Below are 24,724 nucleotides of genomic sequence, written 5' to 3'. Positions count from 1 at the left end.
TATAAAGAATTTTACTTGAAAGTGGCTTGCCCTACGTTACGTCCATAGACATATTAGTGACAGAACAGTCTAAGAATGTCATCTTTGAGAGTCATCCTATATTTCTAACCTCTGGAAAAGTTTCAAAAAATCAAGTCTAATTTTCTATTATTAACATGCTACTGTGTATATAGATACAAAATGAAAATTTAATCAAATCTTATGAAAATGAGAACCTTTAATTACTGTAATTCATTTGTCTCCAAATTGTGAGGAAGAGCTCATTCTAGTGTTGTAAATTGTTTTACATATATCATTTAAAAATTAATGTGAGACTCTAGTTAAAATTTGGGGATAAAAAATTTTAAACCTATTCTGTTTTTTATTTTTTGTTCATTTAAAAATATAATTGCTATTTATTTTCCTTGAATTTTAAACATCTGAATAAAGGTTTAAAAACCAGTACATACATTCAGCAATATCTTGTTTAATTTTATGTTGCAAAATTAACTCTTATGTATTATGGGTAAAACTAAAAACATGAGTTCATTCACTCTTAATATATTTATTTTAATGTAGTTTCAGATTATAAAAATTATACAAGGAATTGTATAATTATATAATTGTATAATTAAGTTAAATGTAAATAAAAGCATTTGAATCACTTTTTGATCACTTCCAAGTAGATCTTTGTTTTTTTTTCAATACATAAGCCAATTTTTGCCCAGTGATTATTTAAGTCATAATTCTTTGAGGTATTACATGGAAGATACAAATACTTCTAAAGGCTGAACAAAGCACACAAGAAATCTCACTGGTATCATAATCTTAGGGCTTTTAAGAGTTTGCCTGGTTACTGTTATCAGAACCAACTGGAAATACATTTTTTTCTAATAGAGATTTCTTTAAAATGACACAAATTATTTTAAATTATAATTTTTTTATATAGTGGTTATATACATGGATATAAATTTGTATGAAACTTGACCAAAACTTAACCCGATTTTGAAAATCTGTTGTGGGAAACTGAGTAAATAGTATTAGGCTGAAAGACTTTTAGCCTTCAAATCTGAATCAACCCAAGTTTCAAAGGCTTCCTGGAAATGTTTATACTAAAGTGTTGTGGGTAATATTAAGTTAAATACTGTATTGTATTTTGAGTCACATACTCTAAGTAAAAATTTAGTCATGTATTCTGAAATAAAAACCAGTACTCCCTGGTTCTGCTCCTAAATCCACTGTAATTGTTACACTTGGTTAAATAGCATTTTGAGACTTTATGTGTTGAGTCTATTTGAAATAGTGTGCAAAATAATAAGAAATATAGTTAATTTTTTGACATTTTACTATGTGGTAAACACAATTCTAAGTCCTTTTCATGGATCAATTAAATCTTTGCGTTACACCTTCTAAGTTTCTAAGAAGGTAATTAATTCAGCTCAAGACCTCACAGTTAGTTAGTGCCAAAACTAGGATTTCAGCAGACCGTCTAACTTGAGGGTCCATTTCCTTAACCATACAGCCTTTGTCATACCACATTACACATCTATAAATAAATGGTGTTTAATTTTAAAAGAGATGATTTTCTTTTCAGTAAACATTTTTTTGGTTGAGTACGTACTCTTGAAACTTTAAATCTAGATATTGATTGGATTACATGATCACCAAGGGCCCCATCTTTAAAAACCTGTGATTTTCATATTATAAGCTATGAACTATAAAATCATGCTAGCAAAATGTACTTGTCAGAAGTTTTAATGGCACTGAAGTCTTGTCAGGATCAGGGATAGAGTTTTCAGAGTTACTGGAATTTAAGGTGAATTTCTGAATAAAATCACCCAAGAAGAATGTTGTTTTGGTAAAGGTGACTCAGAAAGTTTAGTCAACCAGGTAAATGTAATAACATTATGTCATAGAAATCAAGAATAAAAGGGAGTAGTCAACCACAGAATATTTCTGAGTGGTCAAGTATGATAAGAGGGAAAATAGTTAACAATGGATTTGTCAATGACAGAGGCACTATGAAGTTATGGGGAAAGAATGCCCAAGTAGAGTAGCTTTTAAGAAAATGAGAAGTGAGGGGCACCTGGGTGGCTCAGTGGGTTAAGCCTCTGCCTTCAGCTCAGGTCATGATCTCAGGGTCGCCCCTCGTTGGGCTCTCTGCTCAGCAGGGAGCCTGCTTCCCCCCTCTCTCTGCCTGCCTCTCTGCCTACTTACGATCTCTCTCTCTGTGTCAAATAAGTAAATAAAATCTTATAAAAAAAAAAAAAGAAAGGAAAGAAAATGAGAAGTGAGCAAGTATGGATTACTAGTATAGAAAATTCTTGATGAATTTTTCAGTAAATGTTAACACAAGATTCTTGGAGAATCTCTGAGATCTAAGAAGAAGGTTTTTTTGTTTCTTAAAAGTGAAGAATACTAAAGGGTGTTTCCTGATGGGAATAAGTGAATAGAGAAGGAGACATTGATGAAGCACCAGAGAGAACAATAATGAACAGGAATACAGTTTTTGAGAAGTATCAGGATGAGCAGATATGTTGGCTTTGTATGAACAAAGGCAATTCTTTCATTATAATAGGAGGGAAGAAATGTGTGTAGACTGTTGAAGATAGCTAATAGATTTGGTTTTGGAAAGATGAGAACATTTCTCTCAGTATTCTTGGTAGAGTTCTCCCAGGGGTGGATTCTAAGCCAAGGATTCAGCCAAAGTAATTTATTAAGGAAGTGCTTTCAGAAGAGATCAGTTAGAAAGTAAGGCGAAGTGGTGTAGGTAAGAGGAAGAAGCATGCAAGGTTGTCATTTTGGGTGAAGACTGACTGACCCTGATCCCAAAGGGAGCTCTGGAGTGTAAGTTACACTTTGGAACTTTCCAACCTTGAGGCAAAGGAGCTGGGATTTTGTAACTTCACACCTGTTAGTAACTGACCACAGGCTTGCTGTGGGGTGAGAATGGAATGCAAACTCCCAGGCCCTGCTGGCTGTGTGGGTATAATATCTCTAGTGCCCAAGGACAATCATCTGTAGGTCACAGGGGGTAAGCCTTTAGCAGCTAAGCATGCAGCAGCTGAAGGATGAATTCAGGAGCTGTACAAGAGATTGCAAGGTCTGGACAGTGCCTCATGTATTTGCAACTGTCAGATTGCTTCTGTTTTTTCAAGGACATAGATGACATTGTGCAGCTAAGAGGTTAGGATGAGAGGCGACGTTGAGGTTGAAGGACGATGTGAACTATTCCTTTTGGTGAATGAAAAAGCATTTGTGCTAGGGAAGTATCCACAAGTATCTGGAAGTATTGTTAAGTGCCATTAGAAATTTATTGTCGAGGCACCTGGGTGGCTCAGTCGGTTAAGCATCTCGCTCTTGCTTTTGGCTTAGGTCATGATCTCAGGGTCTTGAGATCAAGCTCCAAGAAGGCCTTGGCTCTGGGCATTGAGCCTGCTTGAGATTCTCTCCCTCTGTCCCAAACCCCTCGATCCTACCCCACCCCCACCCCCCACTTGCTCTCTTTTTCTAAAAAAGAATGAAAGAAGGCAAGAAAGATAGAAAGAAAGAAAAAAAAGAAAGAAGGAAGGAAGGAAGAGGGGAAGAAAGAAAGGAAAAGAAAGAAATTTGTCACAAATTTAGCATGTCTTATGTAATCATGGTTATGGATTGGTTTTTGATTGGTGTTCTGTTTTCCGTTTTGTTTTTTCTAGCAATGCCCACCTATCAAGCGTTGGTTTTTGTTTGTTTATTTGTTTGTTTGTTTTGTTTTGTTTTGTTAGAATCATTAAAAGTGAAAGGGGGTATAAGAAAATAGGAAGTCATAAGATCCTGGTTGGCAGCAGAGAAGAATGATCATGAATGGAGAGAAGTATAGTAAAACTGTAAAGACAGAAAAATAGGAGGTCTGGAGTGATAGTAAACAGCTGATGGCAAGAACCTCAAAGAAGCTGGGGATTTTGACAGGAGAAATCATAGTCTGGCCATAGCACTTCTACTGCCTGTGGGTTGTGAGAGAACCAATATTTAAGTTTGCGTGGAAAGTACTGCTAATTGGGAGAATTTCTTTTAAAGCATGAAGATGACAAGAAACACCCAGAGATGAAGTTTAGTGTAGAGGAGAGTTTGTGGTTATTTGACTGTGACTTTCAAGGGACAGGATATGGAATTTGGGGGGAGGAAGGGAAATGGTAGAAAGTTGGATTGAATTAAGAGATATAACCCCCCCCCAAAGAAGTCAAAATGAACAGAAGGAATAAGCCTGTAACCATTTTTTGTTATACAAATTCACTACTTAATATCTTTTTGCCATCACTTACCATCTTAAGCAATATTGTCCCCTTGACAGGAGACAATACTACTTACACTTGCCCTAGATAAATTCATATTCTCCCCAAATTCTAGAAAATACTGAGACACATTCCCAAATTCTAGAAAATACCGAGACAAATTCTAGAAAATACTGAGACAAATTCTAGAAAATACTGAGACACATATACTTAAATATATTCCAATTAATAAAAGGAGACTAAAATGCTCTATGATAAAAGGTAATAAATAGGTGGCCACTGATTGGCAAATTACTTGCCACAGGGGTTATACACAACACAGTTTGAATGCATTTCAGTATCCCCTAATTCCAGGGGTAAACCACTCATTGAAGTAAAAACAACAGTGAGGGAAGAAGATACCAACACTCTTTCAGACTTCAACTTTTTTCATTTTCTTATTTTCCAGGAGTGCTTTCTTACAGGAGTGTTACCGTATTTTAAAACCTTTTTCCCCCCTTTAGCTCATTTTAAAAAGTGGTGAAGGCTTATAAGTCATAGTTACTTTAAATAAAGGATTATGCAGTAAATCATTGAATTTGTAATTAAAATGTGCAGACAGTATAGTAGAATGCTGTGTCTTGAGCTGCTCAGTCCACACATGAAAATTTCCTAATCTAATTTTCTCTTGGCTGAGTCCCAATTGTTGTTGGATTTTTCCACTACATACAGTTATGTTTTTTAAATAAGGTCTGTCATCAGAGTCCCTGAAATGTTTATAAATGTGCTCTTTATGCACTGAGTATGCATTTTAGAATACTATGCAATGTTTTCTGTGGAAGTTGATATTTTCAATCAGATCCTTCAATGTACTAATAGAAAAGTCCTCTCTATTCCAGAACTGAGATGGATAGTCTAAGGTTATAATTTAAAACTGCTTAATTATGAGATTGACAAAACAAGCCATGAGCATAGAAGGTAATAATTTATCAGCAAAATATTGACATTATTGGATCATAATATATTACTTATACCAAAATGTAAGTTAAAAATGGCATATTTTCTTTGTAACCATCATTGTCTTTCTAGTCCTGATTTTTCTGCCTCCTTTGAATTTACCACATTTTGTTCAATTAACTATATAAAGGTGTCTAAAATTGTCAGATCTTCCATCCAGTAACTTTCATTAGTGCAGTATAATGAAATAGCACATAGTCAACCTCTTCAATAATATTCAGAGGAACCCTATTAGTAAATTATTTATGCCCATTTGTTCCTACTAGATTTTCTATTTTTTACAAAAAGTTTAATGTTTTCCTATTTTTCTGATTAGTTTTCCTGTATACTTTATCCTTTACCTGGTGATACACAATTTGGATTCTTCCGCCATTGTGTATGTCTCTGCCCAATCTGTCATTTTTCTATTAATTTTACCTTTGTTACAAAGAAATACATATATTTAAACCATTAACTTTTTACTCTACAGTGTGTACGTTTGAGGTCTTTGGAGGACATTTTGAATTCTTTATCTAATGAGTCAGATTTCCAACATCAGTTGCTAAATATTCCATCTTTTTCCACCAGATTTGTGCTGCCACACTAAACTGTATCAAATGCTGTTCCTGTACTCTCTCTTCTATTCCGTGGACGTATACTTTGTTACTCTACCAGTACCATGTTATTACCAGAACTTGTGTAATATCTGGTAGAGTGAGTCTTCCCATTTTGATTGTATCTTTCAAAATTGCCTTAGCAACTCATAGGCTTTTATTATTCTTTCACATATTTTTTTCAGAATTGTGTTTTAAAATTCTTTTAATACATTCCTTACAATCCTGAAGTAAGTCTTAGTAGATCATGATGTTGATGCACAAATCAGATGTTTCTATTTAATAACTTCTTTAGGATTTGTATGTAAATTCTTGAGTAAAATGTTCTTATAATTTTTTACTCACTTAAACTCTCCTTACCTGCTAAGTTAGAGTAGTCTCAAAGTTTTCCTTCCTTTCTCTTCAGGCCTAACCTGTACGAAAAAAGAATTATTTGTTCCTTGACTATTAGATAGAACTTGTTTGTAAAATGCTTTGGGGGGCTTGAAGCTATTTTGGATGTAGCAACAGATGGATAATTGTATGTATGGGTGTTGTATTAGTTATTGATTTCTAACTTAATTTCATTATCTTCAGAGAATACATTCTGATTGATGTTGATTCTTAGAACTTTACTGAGGCTGTCCTTTGGCCTAAAATGTGATCAAGTTAAGATTTCTTACTTTGAGATTTGCAGCTTTTTATAAATCTGCAAAATTGGATTTATTTATTATATTGCTTAATTTTTTTCTCATTCGCATAATTTTAAGAAGATTAGATTCCTAGTAACAAATTTAATTGGAAACAATAACATCTTATTAAAAGTAGAATGTGGTAGAGATCTTGGATCATTAATTAGCCTTGCTCACTGTGGAAGTAACTAGCTCTTGTGCACTTTGGGCCAACTTCTTCAAATTCTTTACCAATGGGCTTTCACTGTTCCATATGAATGAAAAATTCAAGAATTCAGAGTGCTTTTCAATAATAATTCTTTCTAACTGATAACATAAGAACTATAGACTATTCTTTACTTGGTTCCATTTAACTCTGTAAAGATCCTAGTGAGGTTATTTTACTCATTGTGGTGGTGAGTAAACCAAAGCTGATGAAGGTTACCTTACTAAATGAAACATGTCTGCTTTCTATTGTATTTCAGTGCCTCCCTTGGTTCCATTTATTGGAATCTTTAGTTAAGTACAGACATGTTTTAAATACTCGGTTTTTTTTTTTTTTTTATGTTTTAGTTGTTCTTACAAGCAGTTTATAATAAGGTGTTTATTCATAGAAGGGGTATGATGAATGTTTCTATTACAAGTTGTTGAAACAAGAGGTGATGATACCATATGGTATGAGAAAGAGTATTACAGCAATTCAACCTGTCAAAACACATTTGGGAAGAATACAGAAAAGTTATTAATTCCCCGAGTTATTTTACTTAAAAGTTTTTGCATCTTCTAAGTTAAAAAAAGGAAATCCTGAAAGTATGTAATATATTCTTTAAAGAATTTCATCTCCTTGCATTGCAATGACCAAATTTGGTCAGCCTGGTAGTCACATGTTCTAAAGAATCAGTAAATTCTAAGATTCTGTGTGACTCTAAAAAACACTGGCCCTTGGATAATAAAGCAGGAAACATTGTGGTTTTCAGGATAAGTATCAATAAAGAACAGATTTTAACTTGTTGCTCATATTTTACGGAAATTGAAATATTACTGATGAGAGTCACAGTTTTCATTGATTATAAGAAAAAAATTATTGAAAAGAAATACAGTGCTCACTTCAGCAGCACATATACTAAAATTGGAAAGATACAGAGAACATTAACAGGATGTCTGCACAAGTATGACATACAAATTCATGAAACATTTCATATTAAAAAAATGAAAAAAGAAATGAGAGAAAAATCTCTTTTTATAGAAGTCCAATTTTAGAACATATATCTCTTAGTGACTTTTCATGAACACCTCACATATGATTTTATGTCTTTTAATACAAATGATTTCATTTAGTGAGATCGCCATTCCTTAGTGCACTTTTTGACACTGAGGATACAACATACTTACCAACTAAATTTAACTTTCTCTAGTAATTCAGAGAACTCTGGGTTTCTACATTAATGTTCATTGGGAATCCAGATACACTCCGTTTCAATCGAAAATGTTAAAATTCATAGTATTTACTAAGCCCAAAGAAATATTTAAATAAAACACTGTATAAACTGAGGCTTTTTTAAAGGTAAAATTAAGGGTCAGTTCAAGAGAGTCAGTGACTCCCTCATCCCCTTTGGATTTCTACTCAAATATGAATTTCCAAAACACTTAGAAGGAGCCCTAACATAGCACTGTGTTTATAATTTTTTCTCTTTGGCTCATTTTTTGAGGACAGAAGGTCAGTATACAATAGTAATTATAACAGCAGGTATTTGTAATAATATTTTTGTCTATTAAAAATTTGTATATTTGCATTTTTGTGTATGTTAACTTGTGCCAAGCCCTTTTATTTAATATACACAACAGCCCTATGAAAAAAATTTCTGTGTATATCCCCATTTCACAGATAAGGAATGTGAGGATAAGTGAGATTAAATAATTAGCTGAAGGTTGCTGAGTTAGTAAAAGACTCAGCTGGTCTTCAGACTCAGGCAAGCTGGTTCACAAGTGCAGGCTTTCAGTTACTATGATACATAGATATCCCTCACTTTTCAGAAGTTTTCACTAAGCCGCTTCACTTTTACAAAAGGCCTACGCTGGTAACTGTTTTTGTTAACTGAAAAAAAAAACCAAACAAACCTGAAGAGGATATTTGCCTTTATGGAAAAAAAGAAAAAAGGCAAAAAGTGAAAATAGCATTCAGCATTTGTTTTGCGGGAGCTGTTATGGAAGCAGTGCACATCCTGAGCAATAGGAGTAGTGCTGTCAGGCTCCTTCCTTGGGAACTATACTCAGCATCTCAGCATCAAGTCACCATAGGTTTGCCTTGTGTTTGTGAGCATATGTGCTTTATCTTAATTTATTTTGTGCATCTGTTAGCAAGATGTGTCCTAAGATATTAGAAAAGCCTAAAAGAGGGGTACCTGGCTGACTCAGTTAGAAAAGAATGCAACTCTTGATCTCAGGATTGTGAGTTCAGATCCCACAATGGGTATAGAGATTGCTAAAAAAAAATAAATAAATAATTAAACCTTAAAAAAAAAATAGCCCAAGAGAGATTTATTTTAGGGGTCTAGAAATGCTAAAAAAATTTACATATTAATTAATTAATGTAAGCTTTATTGCTTAACATCTATTCATAGGAATACTCTACTCTTGGATTGTGGGGAAAACCTACACTATCTTTCATACATTAAAATTAATAAATTATCATAGGGAGATATTATTTGCTTTCAACATAGGATTCCAAAATTTGAGATCTTATTTGCATGAAACCTACCAAGTCATTTTTATAAATCTGGTAGATGGAGATACTAAATTGTAATAAGATTGTAGCTGTCTATGTATAATATAATAGTTCATTTTTCATTCTCATAATTGATATCCTTAATTTCTTTCATATAGAAATTAATTTTTGACCATATTATATTGAGTTATAAAAATTTGCATAATATTGAGTTGTGAAGATAATATAATTAAAGTTTTATCAGTCATTGATATCATATTTATTGATCCTGATATATTATACTCAGTTCTATTTAATTTCAGACTTACCCAATTCATCAGCAGTGTGAAATCTGTGGTTAAAAATTTAATATTGGTGGATGCTCTCAAATCTGCAATATTATTATAGGGACATTGAGACATGGGAATGAAAATGTTCATGACATATTCTGAGCCACTTATTTTATTTATTTGGTTCATTTCATTCTTCTCCTAATAAATATTATATGAACAAAATGCACCAATATAGCTTTTAGTAGTAATACTTTAATAGCAATAAAACCCACAGTTGAAATATAATCATCTTCTCTACTGTTGATAATTTCTACATTTGTGTTATATGACGTTCATATTTTTTGTAAGAATTTTTATATCTTTAATACTTAGTGACTTAAACGTATGACCATAATGAAACATTATTCATATTTTACTCAGAAATGTTGCATTATATTCTAGATGACTTTTCTTTAATTTTCCTATAGGAGTTAAGAGAGAGAATTGAATGTAATTCTTGGATAGTATAGTCCCACTCATATAAAAATACATTTGAAAGAAATATAAAAGTCATGATTTTTATCCCGAGTGTTACAAATTGATTAAGCATTTTTAACACAGTGAGGTATAAATAGGAAATACTTAGATCTTCCTCTGGTCACAACTCTGAGTTATGCTGTCTTAAATATTCTTTAACCATTGGGTAGCAGATCTTTTAATCTTGTCTTAGGTGTTGCTACTTGGCCAAGTTATTGTGGTTTTTAAGTGTCTGATCCATTTAAAAACGTGAATAACATATGACATTTAAAACATTCTTCCCCCGTTGCCTGCTAACATTTACTGCTGGGGAATTAGTGCAAGTAGAGGTGTTACTTTTCTTCCTCTGTCCACTATTTCATTTATTCTGTGAACATTGTCGTCTTAAAAGGCCTTGTCCTTCCAATTCTGCTTTTAAAGACTGGGCACCCTGGATTGGGAGTTTGGCAAAGTAGCATCTCAAAGATCACTTCTAGGTGAAGTCCGTTAGTTTGCGTTGCTGTCAGCTTCTTATAGAACATGAGGAACTACAACCTGTCCATCCTCAGTTGAGAACTGATTAAGCGACAATAAGGAAAGCCTCACTACAGATGCTGAAATACTTATTATTATTGTTTTTTTCTTCTATGAAGAATGAAGAATACATTTTAACTTCAGAAATTCACTGACATTAACCTTATCATTCCTATGGTAGCCCAAACCAAATTCAAGGGACAATGCTTTATTCCTTTGATAGAATTAGTTTTATACCAAATTCAAGGGGAAATGTATTTATTCCTTAATTAGAATTAGTTTTATACCAGGGAAAGTAAATGCAGCTACATACTGCACCTGGAAATATTGGGGTACTAATCAGTATATCCATGTACATCGTGATAGCTCTTTCTCACTGTTAGACATACGGTTCAGTTATCAGCAATTAATTAGCTAACTAACCAACAATTCCAGAGGATCGCAGAATACATTCATATTGGTAGGATGAATGGGATAAATATTGATGGGATCTACAATTCTGCCTAACCGTTCATTTTCCTGAACATGCTGTGACATGATGACTATATCTTTTGGCTTGGATATTATATATATATATATATATGCCTTGCATTGCCCCATCTTCCTTCACACCAAACCTTACCTATCCCCCGCTTTAAAAAAAAAAAAATCGTATGTGTAAATATAATAGAAGGGAAAGTTTTACATTATTCAACTTATCTTCTTTATATCTTGAATTTTAGATATTTCCATCAGGAATTATGTCCAAAAACAATTCTATTTTGAACTCTTGAAACAGAGAAAGAATATCCTATAGCTAACTTGATTCATCCATGTTGTTTCTAGCCATTCATCATCTGTCTATGCTGATACTTCTTATGAATTATGAATCTTTATATCACAGTATTATTAGTATGTATAAGTTAATGGTTTGGCTAACAAACCTATCCTCTTGAACATGTATTTTGAGCTAAGTTTCCATGGAACTGGATTTTAATAGTTCTTTTGTGTGCTTTGAAATTGTTATAGAATATATAAATATATGCATAATTATTATCAATCTAAGCAGAGACCCCTAAAATTCTTATCTTGAGTCTAATGATCACTTTTTAAGATAATTTTGACATTACTATTTAAAGCTTTCAATTTTATGTTAGTTGAATAAAATAAGATAAAATGTTTGACAAAAGGAAAATATTTGCTAAAGAAATAAGGTTCCTTTTTTTAATTTGTTCCTTAAAAATTGTACTTACAGGGTATTTTACTTCATTTTCAGAAAGTCATCACTTACAAGATAACCTGAAACTTCCCAGTAACATCTGTCCAGAGCATTTTAGACCTTTGTGTCCAAATTTTTATAAAATCTTAAAATAACTGCAGTGAAATCATTTTAGTCATACAGCCTGGGATGAGATTTTGTTTCAATAGACTTTCTTTGGTAAATCAGAATGAAAATTATTCAGCTTTGAGACTAGTTCTATAGATATATTTTTTAAGTGAATCAATAACAAATAACTTTACCACCATAACCCCTGTCAACATTACTATCAATTTAACTTGAATTTAGTGGAGAGACTTTATAAAACTACATTCTCTAAGCCAACAGAAGATCTGACAAAATGATGGAAGGCACTGCCACATTATAGGTAATCTTCAGTGATCCTTAGATTCTGAATTATTATATATTATTTATGATATTCTGGGAACGAAATTAATGAGTGGTTCTTTGTCATGGATTTTTATATTAAATATGGACTGGTGATTCGTATAGCTAAAAGAGACGTATTACATGCTTTCCTAATTATTGCATGGGCTAAGCTGCTGTAAAAGAAAATACTCTAAAATATAGTAGCTTAAATTGGTTATATAAACTTGGTTTTAATCTAATACCATGGCTCCAAATCAAAAGCAGCTTCCATTTCTGGGTCTGAGGCTCTGTTGTCATTTTCTCCTAACAAAGGGGAAGGGGGAAGAATGGTCAAGAGGAGCCCTGCTCCAGTCCTTTAATTGGCAAGACCCAGAAATGTCACAGTTCACTTCTGTTCACATCCCAGTGGACACTACTTCAACGCATGGCTATAGTTAACTGGAAGCGAGGCTGGAAGTACAGTCTTTGTTATTGAGTGGAACAACTGGCGTTTTCCCACAACTGCCCACAAAAACTGCTGAATTGTACCCTTTTTTTGCTATTTCACATTAACGGCAAAACATCTCACTCCAGCAATTACAGTACACGTTTTGTATTTTCTTTTTTGAAGCATTTAGATAGCTCAGTACAATTTTGTACAGCATGTTTGGACATGTTCCTATAGGCTAACCTTTGGAACTTTCTTTACTCGATATCCTACTATATACAAATTAAGGTAGAAATAGTTATTGCAGTCATGAACTTGGAGTAACAGATGGAATAGACTGATGCGATGGGAATGCAGATGATGAAATAAATATCATACTATGATGTTCTATAACTTTTCAATATTGGTGTAGCAAGATTTTCTTTCTAGGAACACTTCACAACTGTTATATCTGAGCAATTCTTAGAAATTCTCCTCTGTTTACCTTTCACACATCCATGGCATTATTTAAATATCACCTGAAATTCCATTTTCTGGCTTAAAACCCTCTTTGAACGTCCTAGTCCAGCAACGTCCAGTAGAACTTTCTGTGAACACAGAAATGTTCTAGAACTACACTATCCAATATGGCAGCTACTGAAGCTTTTGAGTGCTTGTCACGTGACTGGTGTGACTAAGGCACTGAATTTTAAACTTTATTTCATTTTAAAGAATTTAAATTTAAATAAACCCACGGGCCAGTAGCCACCATATTAGACAGCACAGTTAGTCATTCCCTGCTCCATTTACAAGCCTGTATCTGCCACATTTATTTTGCTGCATAATATTGTTCCTGAAATGTCCTCAAATGAATTTAACTCCTCAACATCTATTATTTAGTGGTTTATTCTTCAGGTGAGAGATTCTATCTTTTCAGTGCAACTGGACTCTTGCTTTAAATAGTCTAATAATAACAATATAATCTTTACTGTACATAAAACATGTCAGGCACTGTTCTAAGCACTTTATACATAATACATAATTTCATTATGATAAGGAACCTACATATAATTATCACCACTTCATATAGTTGTATGAACTGACACATCCACGGGTTAACTAATTTGTTGCCTTTAGCTAGTTAAGTGACTGATCTAGGATGTGAATTCCAGGCCAACTGTTTTAAATCCCAGGCTCTCCGTCTATTCTTTACTCTTTCGTCATTTTGTAGAGTGAGGTTTCTCTTCAGTAGTTCTCTTTATTCAAAAATACATCATATTTGGGGTCTAAGAGCTCTATTTGTGTATGTGTAATATTAGAAACTCTTGCCCCTCGCAAGAGAGAAAAGAACAGTTTCCCTTCCTTTCTGTTCTGCAAAATAAATTAGTTAATGTAAGTGATAATGAACAGATGCTGTATGTTTGCTTCTATTACTACAAAATATTATTCAGGCTTTTTTCGTAGTACACTAACAGAAAGAATTTTAAAGTAGTCAGGATCGATTATTTTCAAAGGGCTATAGTGTTCAGATTTAACTCAGGTCAATCATCTGCAAGTTAAAATTACTTAGAAACGTACTGTCCATAATTAAGCAATCTTACCTACTAATATTACAGAGTAAGGATACCTTTAGGTGACATGAAATCTGTCATTTTAAGTATGCCCCCAAGCCTTTTCCAGATTGCCCATAAGATTTCTCATTCTCTGGAGAATTGCGATCTCTAAGAAATAAATGTCTCTGTCAAGTCACAAGTAATATGAGCTCGTGATGAAAAAATGGAATTTTTTAGTCTCATAAGGGGTATTGCAGTATTGTAAAATTGATTTTATTTCTTGTTATGTGAGTTCTCATGGTCATTTTAGGATTTACCTTCTGAATAAAAAGGGAAGGTTATGATGCCTTTTAGGGAGGTGGGGTACAGAGGCCTTTGGGGACCAGGAGAATATTTTTCATATGAAATCTTTGTCATAAAATGCTAATGTTGGTGTTCTTGTCTTTATGTCTATGCATTCTTTAGCTATGAGGATAACAGACCCTTCATCAAGTAAGAATGACCTGAATGGCTGATAAATTCCATTTATCAGTGTGGTCCCATGAACCAGCTGTCAGATCAGTACTGAAAAATCATTAGAGCTTCTGTCATTCACATTGAGGCAGAAGAGCAAACTGTGCAGGAAAATAATCAGGCATACAACTCGTATGCAGAATAAATATGCTGCAGGTGTATCGCCAAAAACAAATTCTGCTTCACCTCTTTTAATTGGGTATCACCTGAAATCAGTGCCACACTCCTAGCAACCTCTTGTGGTACAGACTTGCTTCGCTTTGAATAGCTTTCTCCTTTCATTGTGATGCGCTCCTCTGTGCCTCATATGTCGTCATTTCTGTTGTTTGTTTGGACATCGCTCATCCAAAATCATTTTGTGACTTAGCTGTGTATCTTCCGAATGACCCTAGGAGTACGAAGCTACCCAATTGCAGTGGATATTAATGAATTTCTATTTTAAATATTCGAAAAGGGGAAAAAAAAAGTCTCCTTCACAAATTCAATTCGATGTATGGAAAATTACCTTTCAATTTTGACACGTCACTTGATTAATGACCTGTTTATGAATACATCTTTTAAATTCCTAAAACAAAGCTACAAGTCTGTACTAATCTAATAAGAATACACTCAAATGTTGATATTTGAGCTTTTTTCTTTTATACGTTTTAAAATTATGTGTCCTGCCACAATAAACTTAAGATTGGGGCAACCTCTAGGTGACCTTACTCTAGACTTTCAGTTTGTTCTTCTGGTGAAGAGTCCTTTGTTTTCATTTTCTCCAATGACATTTCACTTACTTCTTCATGCTCTTGCGTATATATTTTTTCTTTAGACATTGGGCTCATTGTAGTTCTTATATCATTAACTCTTGGGCCCATCACGTGTTTTCCAGTGGATACTAGCTGACTTGAGTATTTTATTCTATCATTTTATTTCTAAATTCAAATAGCAATTTTGCCTTGATTTAATGGTATTCTTTCCATTTTTCCTTTTTCCAATGCCTGTAAGAAGCTGAGAGCTTTATCTTGAGAGTTCCCATATTTTTCAGTTAAGTTCTAGAAAAAATATTAATATCTAAGATATTTTCTGATTCATATATGCAAACATGCCACATACAATGGCAAGCTTTCTTTAGGGATTCTTCGTTCAACAACCTTAATGTTTTTAAATTGAACATGTTAAATTTAGGGGATATTTGAATAGGCGATCTAATAGCTGATGGTTATAGAAGAAAAACAGTAAATAGTCATGATGAATTTTAATAAGAATTTAATACTAATTGACTACTTTGGGACCATATCTTCCTTAAGACATAGTGCTCGCTGAAAACTTTACGCAACCCAGCTTTGGATTTGGTGAATACGTGTGTGGTTTCTTTTAACCCCTTCATTTTGTGAAGTTTCAATCCCCATAAATATTTCTTCCTTAGACAATGCAAGTGGCGGTGTATGGCCTGCTGAAAAGAAATATTTACTCTTTGAAGGAAGGTGTGCTGGGAAAAGAAAGGGTGGGTTCATGAGGATATAGAGATCTAGCCTGGTTTGGTCCTATTCTCCTATATACTTAGAAAGATTCCATTTTCACTTATCAGATTCCCATTTATTGGAAAGATTCACCTTTATGTTGATAGTCAATACAGAACACACAGCCACAGATAATATGGACTTTTGTCACCCGTTGATTACTATTGCGAATGGCAGCTGGAGAAAGCTAAGGGAATGGAGAATGAGAATTGTCTTCCATTCTAGCCTACTTTGTTCATACCACTCCATCCCCATTCTCAGCTTCATTCTCTCCCTCAAGTTTACAGACCCTTCAAAGTGCTGAAGCTTTTAAGCTTCTTTTCAGCAAAGCTGCCAGTTACTGATTTTCAAAGTCTAGTCCAACTTAACCTAGAAGACAGCAATCCGAAGGCCGAGACAGCACAGATGGTGATCTAGAGTGGAACAATTTTTTCCATCCACAGTATCACACTTGTTTTACATAACTATAGAATCAGACAAATAGAACTTTTAAAAATTCATACATATATTCCATATACTTGTTCCCTCGAATCCAAGCTCTTTTTTTGTCAGTAAGCACTAAAATTTTTATGGAAAAAGAGGAAATTTGGAAAAATGGGGTAAAAGTGTATCAGATGAAGTACTAATGGAGAGAGTCCAATCAAACAAATGTTATCATAACAATGAAGCCAGTGGAAACTAACATAGTTTTATAGACTTTTTCCCCCTTGCCATTCACCATAATTACATCTCCATATCATTTGCATATGTGCTGCAAATACATGAATAATTTAATAGTACAAATCTGCTTTTGCTTAAATGAATTTCTGCGTTCATAACATTCTCATTCATGTATATCTCCTCAAGTTTGAAAACTTGTAGTCCCCATTAAAATCTTAAAGTTACTTATACCACCTGTCCTACATTTTCTGTCAATAAAACTTACCGTAACATTTTTTTCAGTGTCAGTATTGTTGATATGATATGATTGTGCTAATTAAAGACCAATCATTTGATAACCCTTAATTTTCTTTTCTCTCTACAGGTCATGGGTTATAGGTGCAATAGCTCTTCTCTGCCTATTAGGATTGACCTGGGCCTTCGGACTCATGTATATTAATGAAAGCACAGTCATCATGGCGTATCTCTTCACTATATTCAATTCTCTACAGGGAATGTTTATATTCATTTTCCATTGTGTCCTACAAAAGAAGGTAAGCAAAAATTCTCTATTCAAATAGGAAAGTAACCATAACATAAATCATTCCTGATGTTTTTGTCTCTAAGAAATAAATATATCACTTCATTAATTTTATCTTTACAATAGCAAGACAAAACACACAAAACAGAAGCATAATAGTTGGTGAATGTGTTTAACAACAACAACAACAAAAATCAGAGTATTTTCTGATTTGGATAATAAACAAAAATTATACTCTTGTAGGCTTGACCTTATAGTCCTTAATATTTTTATTGACAGACACATGGAATTTATGTATTAGAAATAGCATTTCTAAGATATTATGGAGCTGTGGGGTGGAGATATATATATGTATATATATATATATATATATGTATATATATATATGTATATATGCATATATACACATAGAAAATATATTTTTTTCTCTTTTTCTTTAAAAAAAGTTCATATGTACTGGAAAATATGAATGTTTATAATTTAATGATAACATTTATGGTTTTTAAATGAATGATGACATACTTAGTAATGGTCTCTGTACTTATCTTTAAAAGCGTCTTTTATAAAATCTATGAGTTTGATGACTACGACGCAATATTTAATTTTTTGTGCTGGTCTGTTTTTGTGATTTTTCACATTTACAAGGACCTAAAATATTCATTTTCAAAGTTAATCTTAGCCACTAAATACTTTAATTGCATTTTTTAGAATTTAGAAATTTAGAAATGATTGATTTTCTCATCTTATAATTTTTAACTCTATTAAAAATGTGGCCATTAGGGTTCCAATCACATAGACTCCTGAGCAAAGACTGTCTGGGTCTAAATCCTAGCTTTTCTGTTTAAAAGCTTATATGACTTTGGGCAAGTTAATTAACCTGCTCATGCCCCAGTTTCTTCATGTGTAACATGGAGGTAATAAAAATAATTATGAGATATTGAGAGGTGGCTCTGAAAATGAAATGTCAAAATGTGAAAATTTCTTCTAAGAGAGAAACAACACTTAAAATTTTTCTTTGGGAAACAAACAAACAAAAAGAGTAAAAATATCTATGTCTGTGATTTTTGATTTGAGAGACTCATAGGACCTAAAACAATACTTGAGACGGGTATCCACTTGTCCAGATGAGTCAGTCGTGTTCCGTTTCAGTTGTATATGGTGGTAAATATCAACAATGTGTTGACATAATCATAAATAAGGCTAGAATAGTAATGATGACTGAGGCCTATAAATGTAGGTTACAGAAAAGTAAAGAGATTGTAAGGGAATGGATGGATTCTAACCTATTGAATGAGAATTAATTTAGAAAAGAGGTTATATTTACAATGGATGAACCTTCCCAAATATTTAGTGCACACCCCCCCTTAAATTGCAGTTGCTTAACCACAAAATACTTATCATTATTATTTTTTTACTTATGGCCCAACTGTTGGTGGTATCTCATGGAAGGACACAGACTGATGAAGTCTTAGCCAACCTTGGTATATGATTTCCATAGTCATCTTGAGTACTGACACCGAGCAGACAGTCTGAGAAAGAGGGGATCTGTGTACAAGAGGCTTCCATCACTTCTACTCACCTTCCATCAGATAGGACACTATCAATGGTACCACCTAAACTGCAAGGAAGACTAGAAAACATAGTCTAGCTTTTTTACCTCAGGAAGATGAGGAATTAGGTGTTATAAACAGCTAGCAGTCTACCACACTTGAAAGATGTAAAGAGTAGGATATGTGAATAATGATTAGGAATAGAGATGGAAAAAGAAGTGTCCAAGGAACAAAATCAGGATCAAGATGATAGGAGAAAATGTCCAAACGTAGACAGCAGCCAGTATCGTAAAACTTTTCAGAGAAGCGAGGGAGACTACGCATTTGGGGAAAAAAATCTTCCAGATTTTGACAGAAGAAAGACATAACTGGTTGTCACAGGAAATATATATAAAAAGATGAGAGCGAAATTGAAGATTAAGGGAAAAAGTAGCATTTGTCTGTATAAATAAGGGACTATTGGGCCATTAAGCAATTTGAACATCTTCAAGTATAGTGAACCAGATTTACCTATTATTTTTATTTTATTCATTAACTAGAAATTTGGGCTAACGAAATTTAAAATTTTAATGTTATATAGAAATTTTCTTCAAAGCAGAAAATACTTTTTGTATTTTATGCATTAATTATTTTGATTTTGAGTATTTCTATTAACCAATACCTTTTAGGTTTTCCCAATAATTATTTTTATTTTTCTTATCTTACAAACATGCATGGCTGGTATAACTAGGGATTGCTTTTGATATACAGGAAAAGATATTAAACCTCACGATCTAAAACCAAGTTGAGTTTTTAGTATATTTAACATACATGAAAAAAATTTTTTTAAATGTCATCAAGCTCAATTTTGTGATTCATTAGAACAGACTTCAGCAAACAACAGGTCATGGGTTAAATATGTCTAGCTGCCTTTGATTTTTACAGTCAAGAATGATTTTTATATTTTTAAGTGGTTACATTTAAAATTTAAAATTAAGTACATCAATAACATCCTTAGTTGCCTCTTGGTTGACAGAGCCTGAATATTGACTATCTGCCCCTTCATGAAAAAATTTACCAATCCCTGCTTTAGAAGCTTACTTTTATGCTTTATAATAATGAATAATAAACATATTATTCTTTCATTCACCTTATGTTTTGAATTTTCTAATTTTGGTGGCATTTTTATTGGGTGTCAAGAACATGGGCAACATTAGGAAATATAGAAAACATGGAATTGTTTACCTTTATCCCTACAAAACAAACAGATAATTTTGTTTAAAATTGCAGAAATGTCTTGGGAGATTTTTCTTTTATTTCTTTATTTAAATTGAGATATAAGTGACATATAATATAGTGTAAGTTTAAGGCCTACAGTGTGTTAATTTGATACACATTTATTATAAAATGATTACCACCATAATATTAGCTAATACTTCCATCAACTCATGGTTACCATTTCTTTTTTTGTGGTGAGGACATTTAAGATCTCTCTTAGCAACTTTCAAGTATGTAATACAGGTTTGTTTACTATAATTATCCCTCTGTACATTAGTGCCTTAGAACTTACTCTTCTTATGGCTGGAAGTTTGTACCCCTTAGCCAGTATTCTTCAAATTCCTTTACTCCCAGTGTTGGGTAACCACCATTCAATTCTGGTTCTATGGGTTCAGCTCTTTGCCCAATGAGTGGTATCATACAGTATTTGTCTTTTTCTATCTGACTTATTTCACTTAGCATAATGCCCTTGTTTCATCCATGTTGTCAAAAAGGGCTGGATTTCCTCCTTTCATGGCTGAACATAATCCATCGTATGTATGTACTACATCTTCTTCTATTCACCTGTTGATGGACACATGGGTTGTTTCCATGTCTTGGCTATTGTGAATATGCTGCAGTCAACATGGGAGTGCAGATAGATCTTTGAGATTCTGATTTCATTTCCTGGGGATGTATACCCAGAAGGGAGATTTCTGGATCGTATGGCAGTTCTGTTTTTAATTTTATGAGGAAACTCCATACTGTTTCACGTAATAGCTCTATCAATTTCCATTCCCTTCAACAGTGCACAAGGGCTCCTTTCTCTCCACATCCTCACCAATACTTTTTATTTCTTGTTTTCTTTCCTTTTTTTCTCATCTTCTTGATGAGAGCCATTCTGTCAGAGGTGAAGTGGTATCTCATCGGGGTACTGGCTTGTATTTCCCTGCTCTGTGTTGTTGAGCATCTCTTTATGATGGTCATTTTTATGTTTTCTTAAGAAAAATATCTATTCATTTTCTCTGTCCATTTGTAATTAGATTGTTTTGTTTTGTAATTAGTTTTTTTGCTATTGAATTATATGAGTTCTTTATATGTGAACCCCTTAAAGAAATATGATTTGCAAATATTTTCTTCAATTCTGTAGATTGCCTTTTCATTTCGTTGTTTATTTTGCTATGCACAAGCTTTGTATTTTGATGTAATCCGACTTACTAATTTTTGCCTCTGTTGCTTTTGTTTTTGATGTTATGTTCAAAAATCATTGCTAAGGCCAGTGTCTAGGAACTTTTCCCTTATATTTTCTTTTAGGAGTTTTATCCTTTCTGATCAAATGTTTCAGTCCTTAATTCATTTTGAGTCAAATTTTGTGAGTAGTATAAGACAGGGTTCAGTTTCATCCTTTTGCATGTAGTTATCTGGTTTTCCCAAAACTATTTATTGGAGAGATTGTCCAATCAATCTCTCAAGTATTCTTTTTCCTATCAAGTATTCTTGGCTCCCTGGTCAAATATTAGTTGACAGTAAATGTAAGCATTTATTCTGGGGCTAATTCTGTTCTCTTGTTCTGTGTGTCTATTTGTATAACAACACCATACCGTTTTAATTACTGCAGCTTTGTAGTATAATTTGAAAGCAAGAAATGTAATGCCTACAGCTTTGTTTTCTCAGGATTACTTTGGCCTTTGGGGTGTGTGTGTGTGTGTGTGTGTGTGTGTAGTTCTGTACAAATTCTAAGGTTGTTTTTTCTGTATATGTGAAAAATACCATTGAGATTTTGAGAAACTGCATCGAATCTATAGATGGTTTTGGGTAGTATGCACATGTTAACAATCTTAATTCTCTTAAGAAGTTTTTCTTAAGCCATCTAATTGAATTTCCGTAATGTGCCCATGCTGACATAGTTGCTCATATGTTTTGATTAGAGAAATATGAAATACTCCATTTTGAGATATTTTGCCTTATGGGGGTATTTGTTGATGGATTCAGCTCATTAATAAAAATCCAACTCTGTGTTATCAGTCCTATTCTGAGTGTGGATTGCATGATATGACCAATACCAGTATTTCTACTGGTGACATTAAATTTATCATTTTTTCTTTTGTTATGCACTCAATTATAAACCTCAGAGGGTATCATAATTATTTCTGATCTGAGAGTATAAAAGAAATATTCCATTGATAAGGTACAGTTTCTTTCCCATATTCTATATTCTAGAACAATATTAAAACAATAACATACCAAATCTGGTCGTGGTGGGATGGATTATCATGTGAAATAGTGGATTAGAATACGCAAATGATTGAATGATCAAATAGCTTTTATTTGATCTATTCAGAGATACAGTCCATGTTATTTACTTTTTTTCTTTTTAAAACACATGCTTAGCATTTCAAAACTAATCACAGAAAAATAAACTCAGTAAAGATTCAGAAAGTAATACACCTAAATATTGAATCTGGCATCACTAGATGTCTTGGTTTGCTGGTCGTATATATAACCAGTTCGGCACATTTAACCTTTGTTGGAAAATGAAAATAGTCCATGATGAATTCCTGTGGCTTATATAGTATAGCTGCCTTTGTGACAGGAATGAGAGTGGTTCTCTTTTTCTCTTTCTCTATCTCCCCCTCTTAAAATATTTGTTTAGGTTTAAATCACTTCATTAAAAAACACTTTCTTTTCTAAGAAGAAAATATACTCTTGAGTACATTAGGAAAAACAAAGTGGGACATGGGTTATAATCAGCATTTTGGTTCTTGGAAATACTTCATTATTTCAGGACTAATATTAAACTCTAATTGATAGTGTTCACCTTTGGGTAGAGATAATTTTTGGCTTTCTCAAATTCTAATTAAAGCATTTGTCCCTATTTTTTCCAGATACAGAGAAAGGGATAATTTAATAGATTACTTTAATAATAATGTTAACATATTAATTTTAGAAATGCAGCCTCTTATAAAGAGCTTTCGGACCATAGAGCACCTATAAGATGTGGATTTTTTTCACATAGGGCCTATTGCCTAATGTTTTCAATCTTTCAGTTTATTTTCATTGCTTAAGCTTTTCAGTGTTCTTATCTGTAAAATGGAGGTAACGATTATTTCCTAGGATCATTTTGAGGGAGGGACCTAGCATAATTCCTAGGAAATAGCAATGAAAAATTAGAAGCTTTTTCACTCCATATTCCCAATCTCACATATCTATTAGACACATACACATGCGGGTATCAACTTATTTCTTTTAAAATATAAACAAAATGTGAAGTGGCTTTTAAACACTGAATAAAACTAATATTTCTAATTATTCATAAATGTGCCATAGAAGAGATTGGTTGGAAAACATATCACTCTAATTTAAAATATATTAATGATTGTAATGCTGGTGTTCCAGATCAGAGCAAGTCCTCAAAAGCCGCTCACCCTGTGCACGGTACCTGAATGCCTTTGACTCTCTCATCTAGCCTTACTTTCAAGTTCATATTCTAACCTGACAGATTCCAACCTATCTTTTGAAGATTCTCTCAGAAATCCTCTTCTCTGAGAAGCCTTCCCGGGTCCCCCCCTTTTATTGGCAGCAGGCATGCCTCCTTCATGCTTTGGTAGATTGTTGTTCCTATCCCAGAATAAGCATTTCATATATGTGAATTCTTCAAGCAAACCTTAATGTATTCTGTCTCCAATTCTGCCATATCTTTGGTAGAAAGAACCCTCTAATATTAAGATATGGTAGTTTAGTTCTGAATGCTAATATTTTAGTGTATCATTCACACTAACTTTTTTGCTTTTGATTCTAAATATGTCTCTCAAAAAAGCATGCATCTATTTCTTTGCTTTAAATAAAATTACATTGGGATATTACATTGTCCCAAATTGTGGAAAGGATGAACTCATGTGAATTCAATACATAAAGAGCTAAGAATAATTATAAAGTCTTTTTTAAAAAGATTTTATTTATATATTTGACAGAGAGAGAGATCACAAGTAGGCAGAGAGGTAGGGAGAGAGAGGAGGGGGGGACAGCAGGCTTCCTGCTGAGCAGAGAGCCCAATGCGGGGCTTGATCCCAGGACCCTGAGACTGTGACCTGAGCAGAAGGCAGGGGCTTTAACCCACTGAGCCACTCAGGTGCCCCAAGAATAATATATACAGTGTTATTTATATAATAATATATATAATATTTATATTATATGTATATTATATATTTATATTACAATATTTATATATAATAATATTTACTTATAATATGTATTATATATAAATGACATTTACATATAATAATATATACAGTGTTGTTTCATAATGAACATAAATTTGGAATGCATAACCAATAAAATGTCCCAAAATGTGTTTATAGTTGAGGAAGACATAGTTGGGGATTATTGTTGTTGTTGTACATAGTGGAAGTATGATTTAGGGCAGTTACTGTTTATTTTTGTATGTCTTGTTTGATTAAAGAGATAGTAATAAAAATTTTAAACATGCTAAAAGTTTTCCCAGACCTTGTTGATATGTTACCCTGCTTGGAAACATCAACTAAAAAAAAAAAAAAAAAATGTTTATCTCCTTTTTTCCCATGATTTTATACTCCAAGCAGGATTAAGAATTTAATAAAGAAAAGCAATCTGTGATTATTGA

General features: G+C 33.1%; 1 protein-coding gene and 1 non-coding gene across 13 annotated transcripts in view; both read left to right on the top strand.

Annotated features, from left to right (window-relative positions):
* Positions 1–24,724, top strand: part of ADGRL3 (adhesion G protein-coupled receptor L3) — an 809,555-nt gene that overhangs the window by 748,577 nt on the left and 36,254 nt on the right. For 7 of the 12 annotated variants that reach the window (XM_059160370.1, XM_059160333.1, XM_059160350.1 and 4 more), the window contains 2 exons: positions 14,567–14,593; positions 17,144–17,312. In XM_059160370.1, coding sequence (XP_059016353.1) covers positions 14,567–14,593; positions 17,144–17,312 — 196 coding nt within the window. The remainder of the gene's footprint in view (positions 1–14,566; positions 14,594–17,143; positions 17,313–24,724) is intronic. The other 5 variants (XM_059160378.1, XM_059160359.1, XM_059160323.1 and 2 more) reach the window with 1 other exon arrangement.
* LOC131822913 (U6 spliceosomal RNA) lies at positions 7,589–7,695 on the top strand. The gene has a single exon (XR_009350389.1). It is a non-coding gene; the product is annotated as a U6 spliceosomal RNA (small nuclear RNA).

Source organism: Mustela lutreola, chromosome 1, assembly GCF_030435805.1.
Source record: "Mustela lutreola isolate mMusLut2 chromosome 1, mMusLut2.pri, whole genome shotgun sequence".
NCBI lineage: Eukaryota > Metazoa > Chordata > Mammalia > Carnivora > Mustelidae > Mustela > Mustela lutreola.
This window is presented reverse-complemented; position numbering and strand designations above follow the sequence as displayed.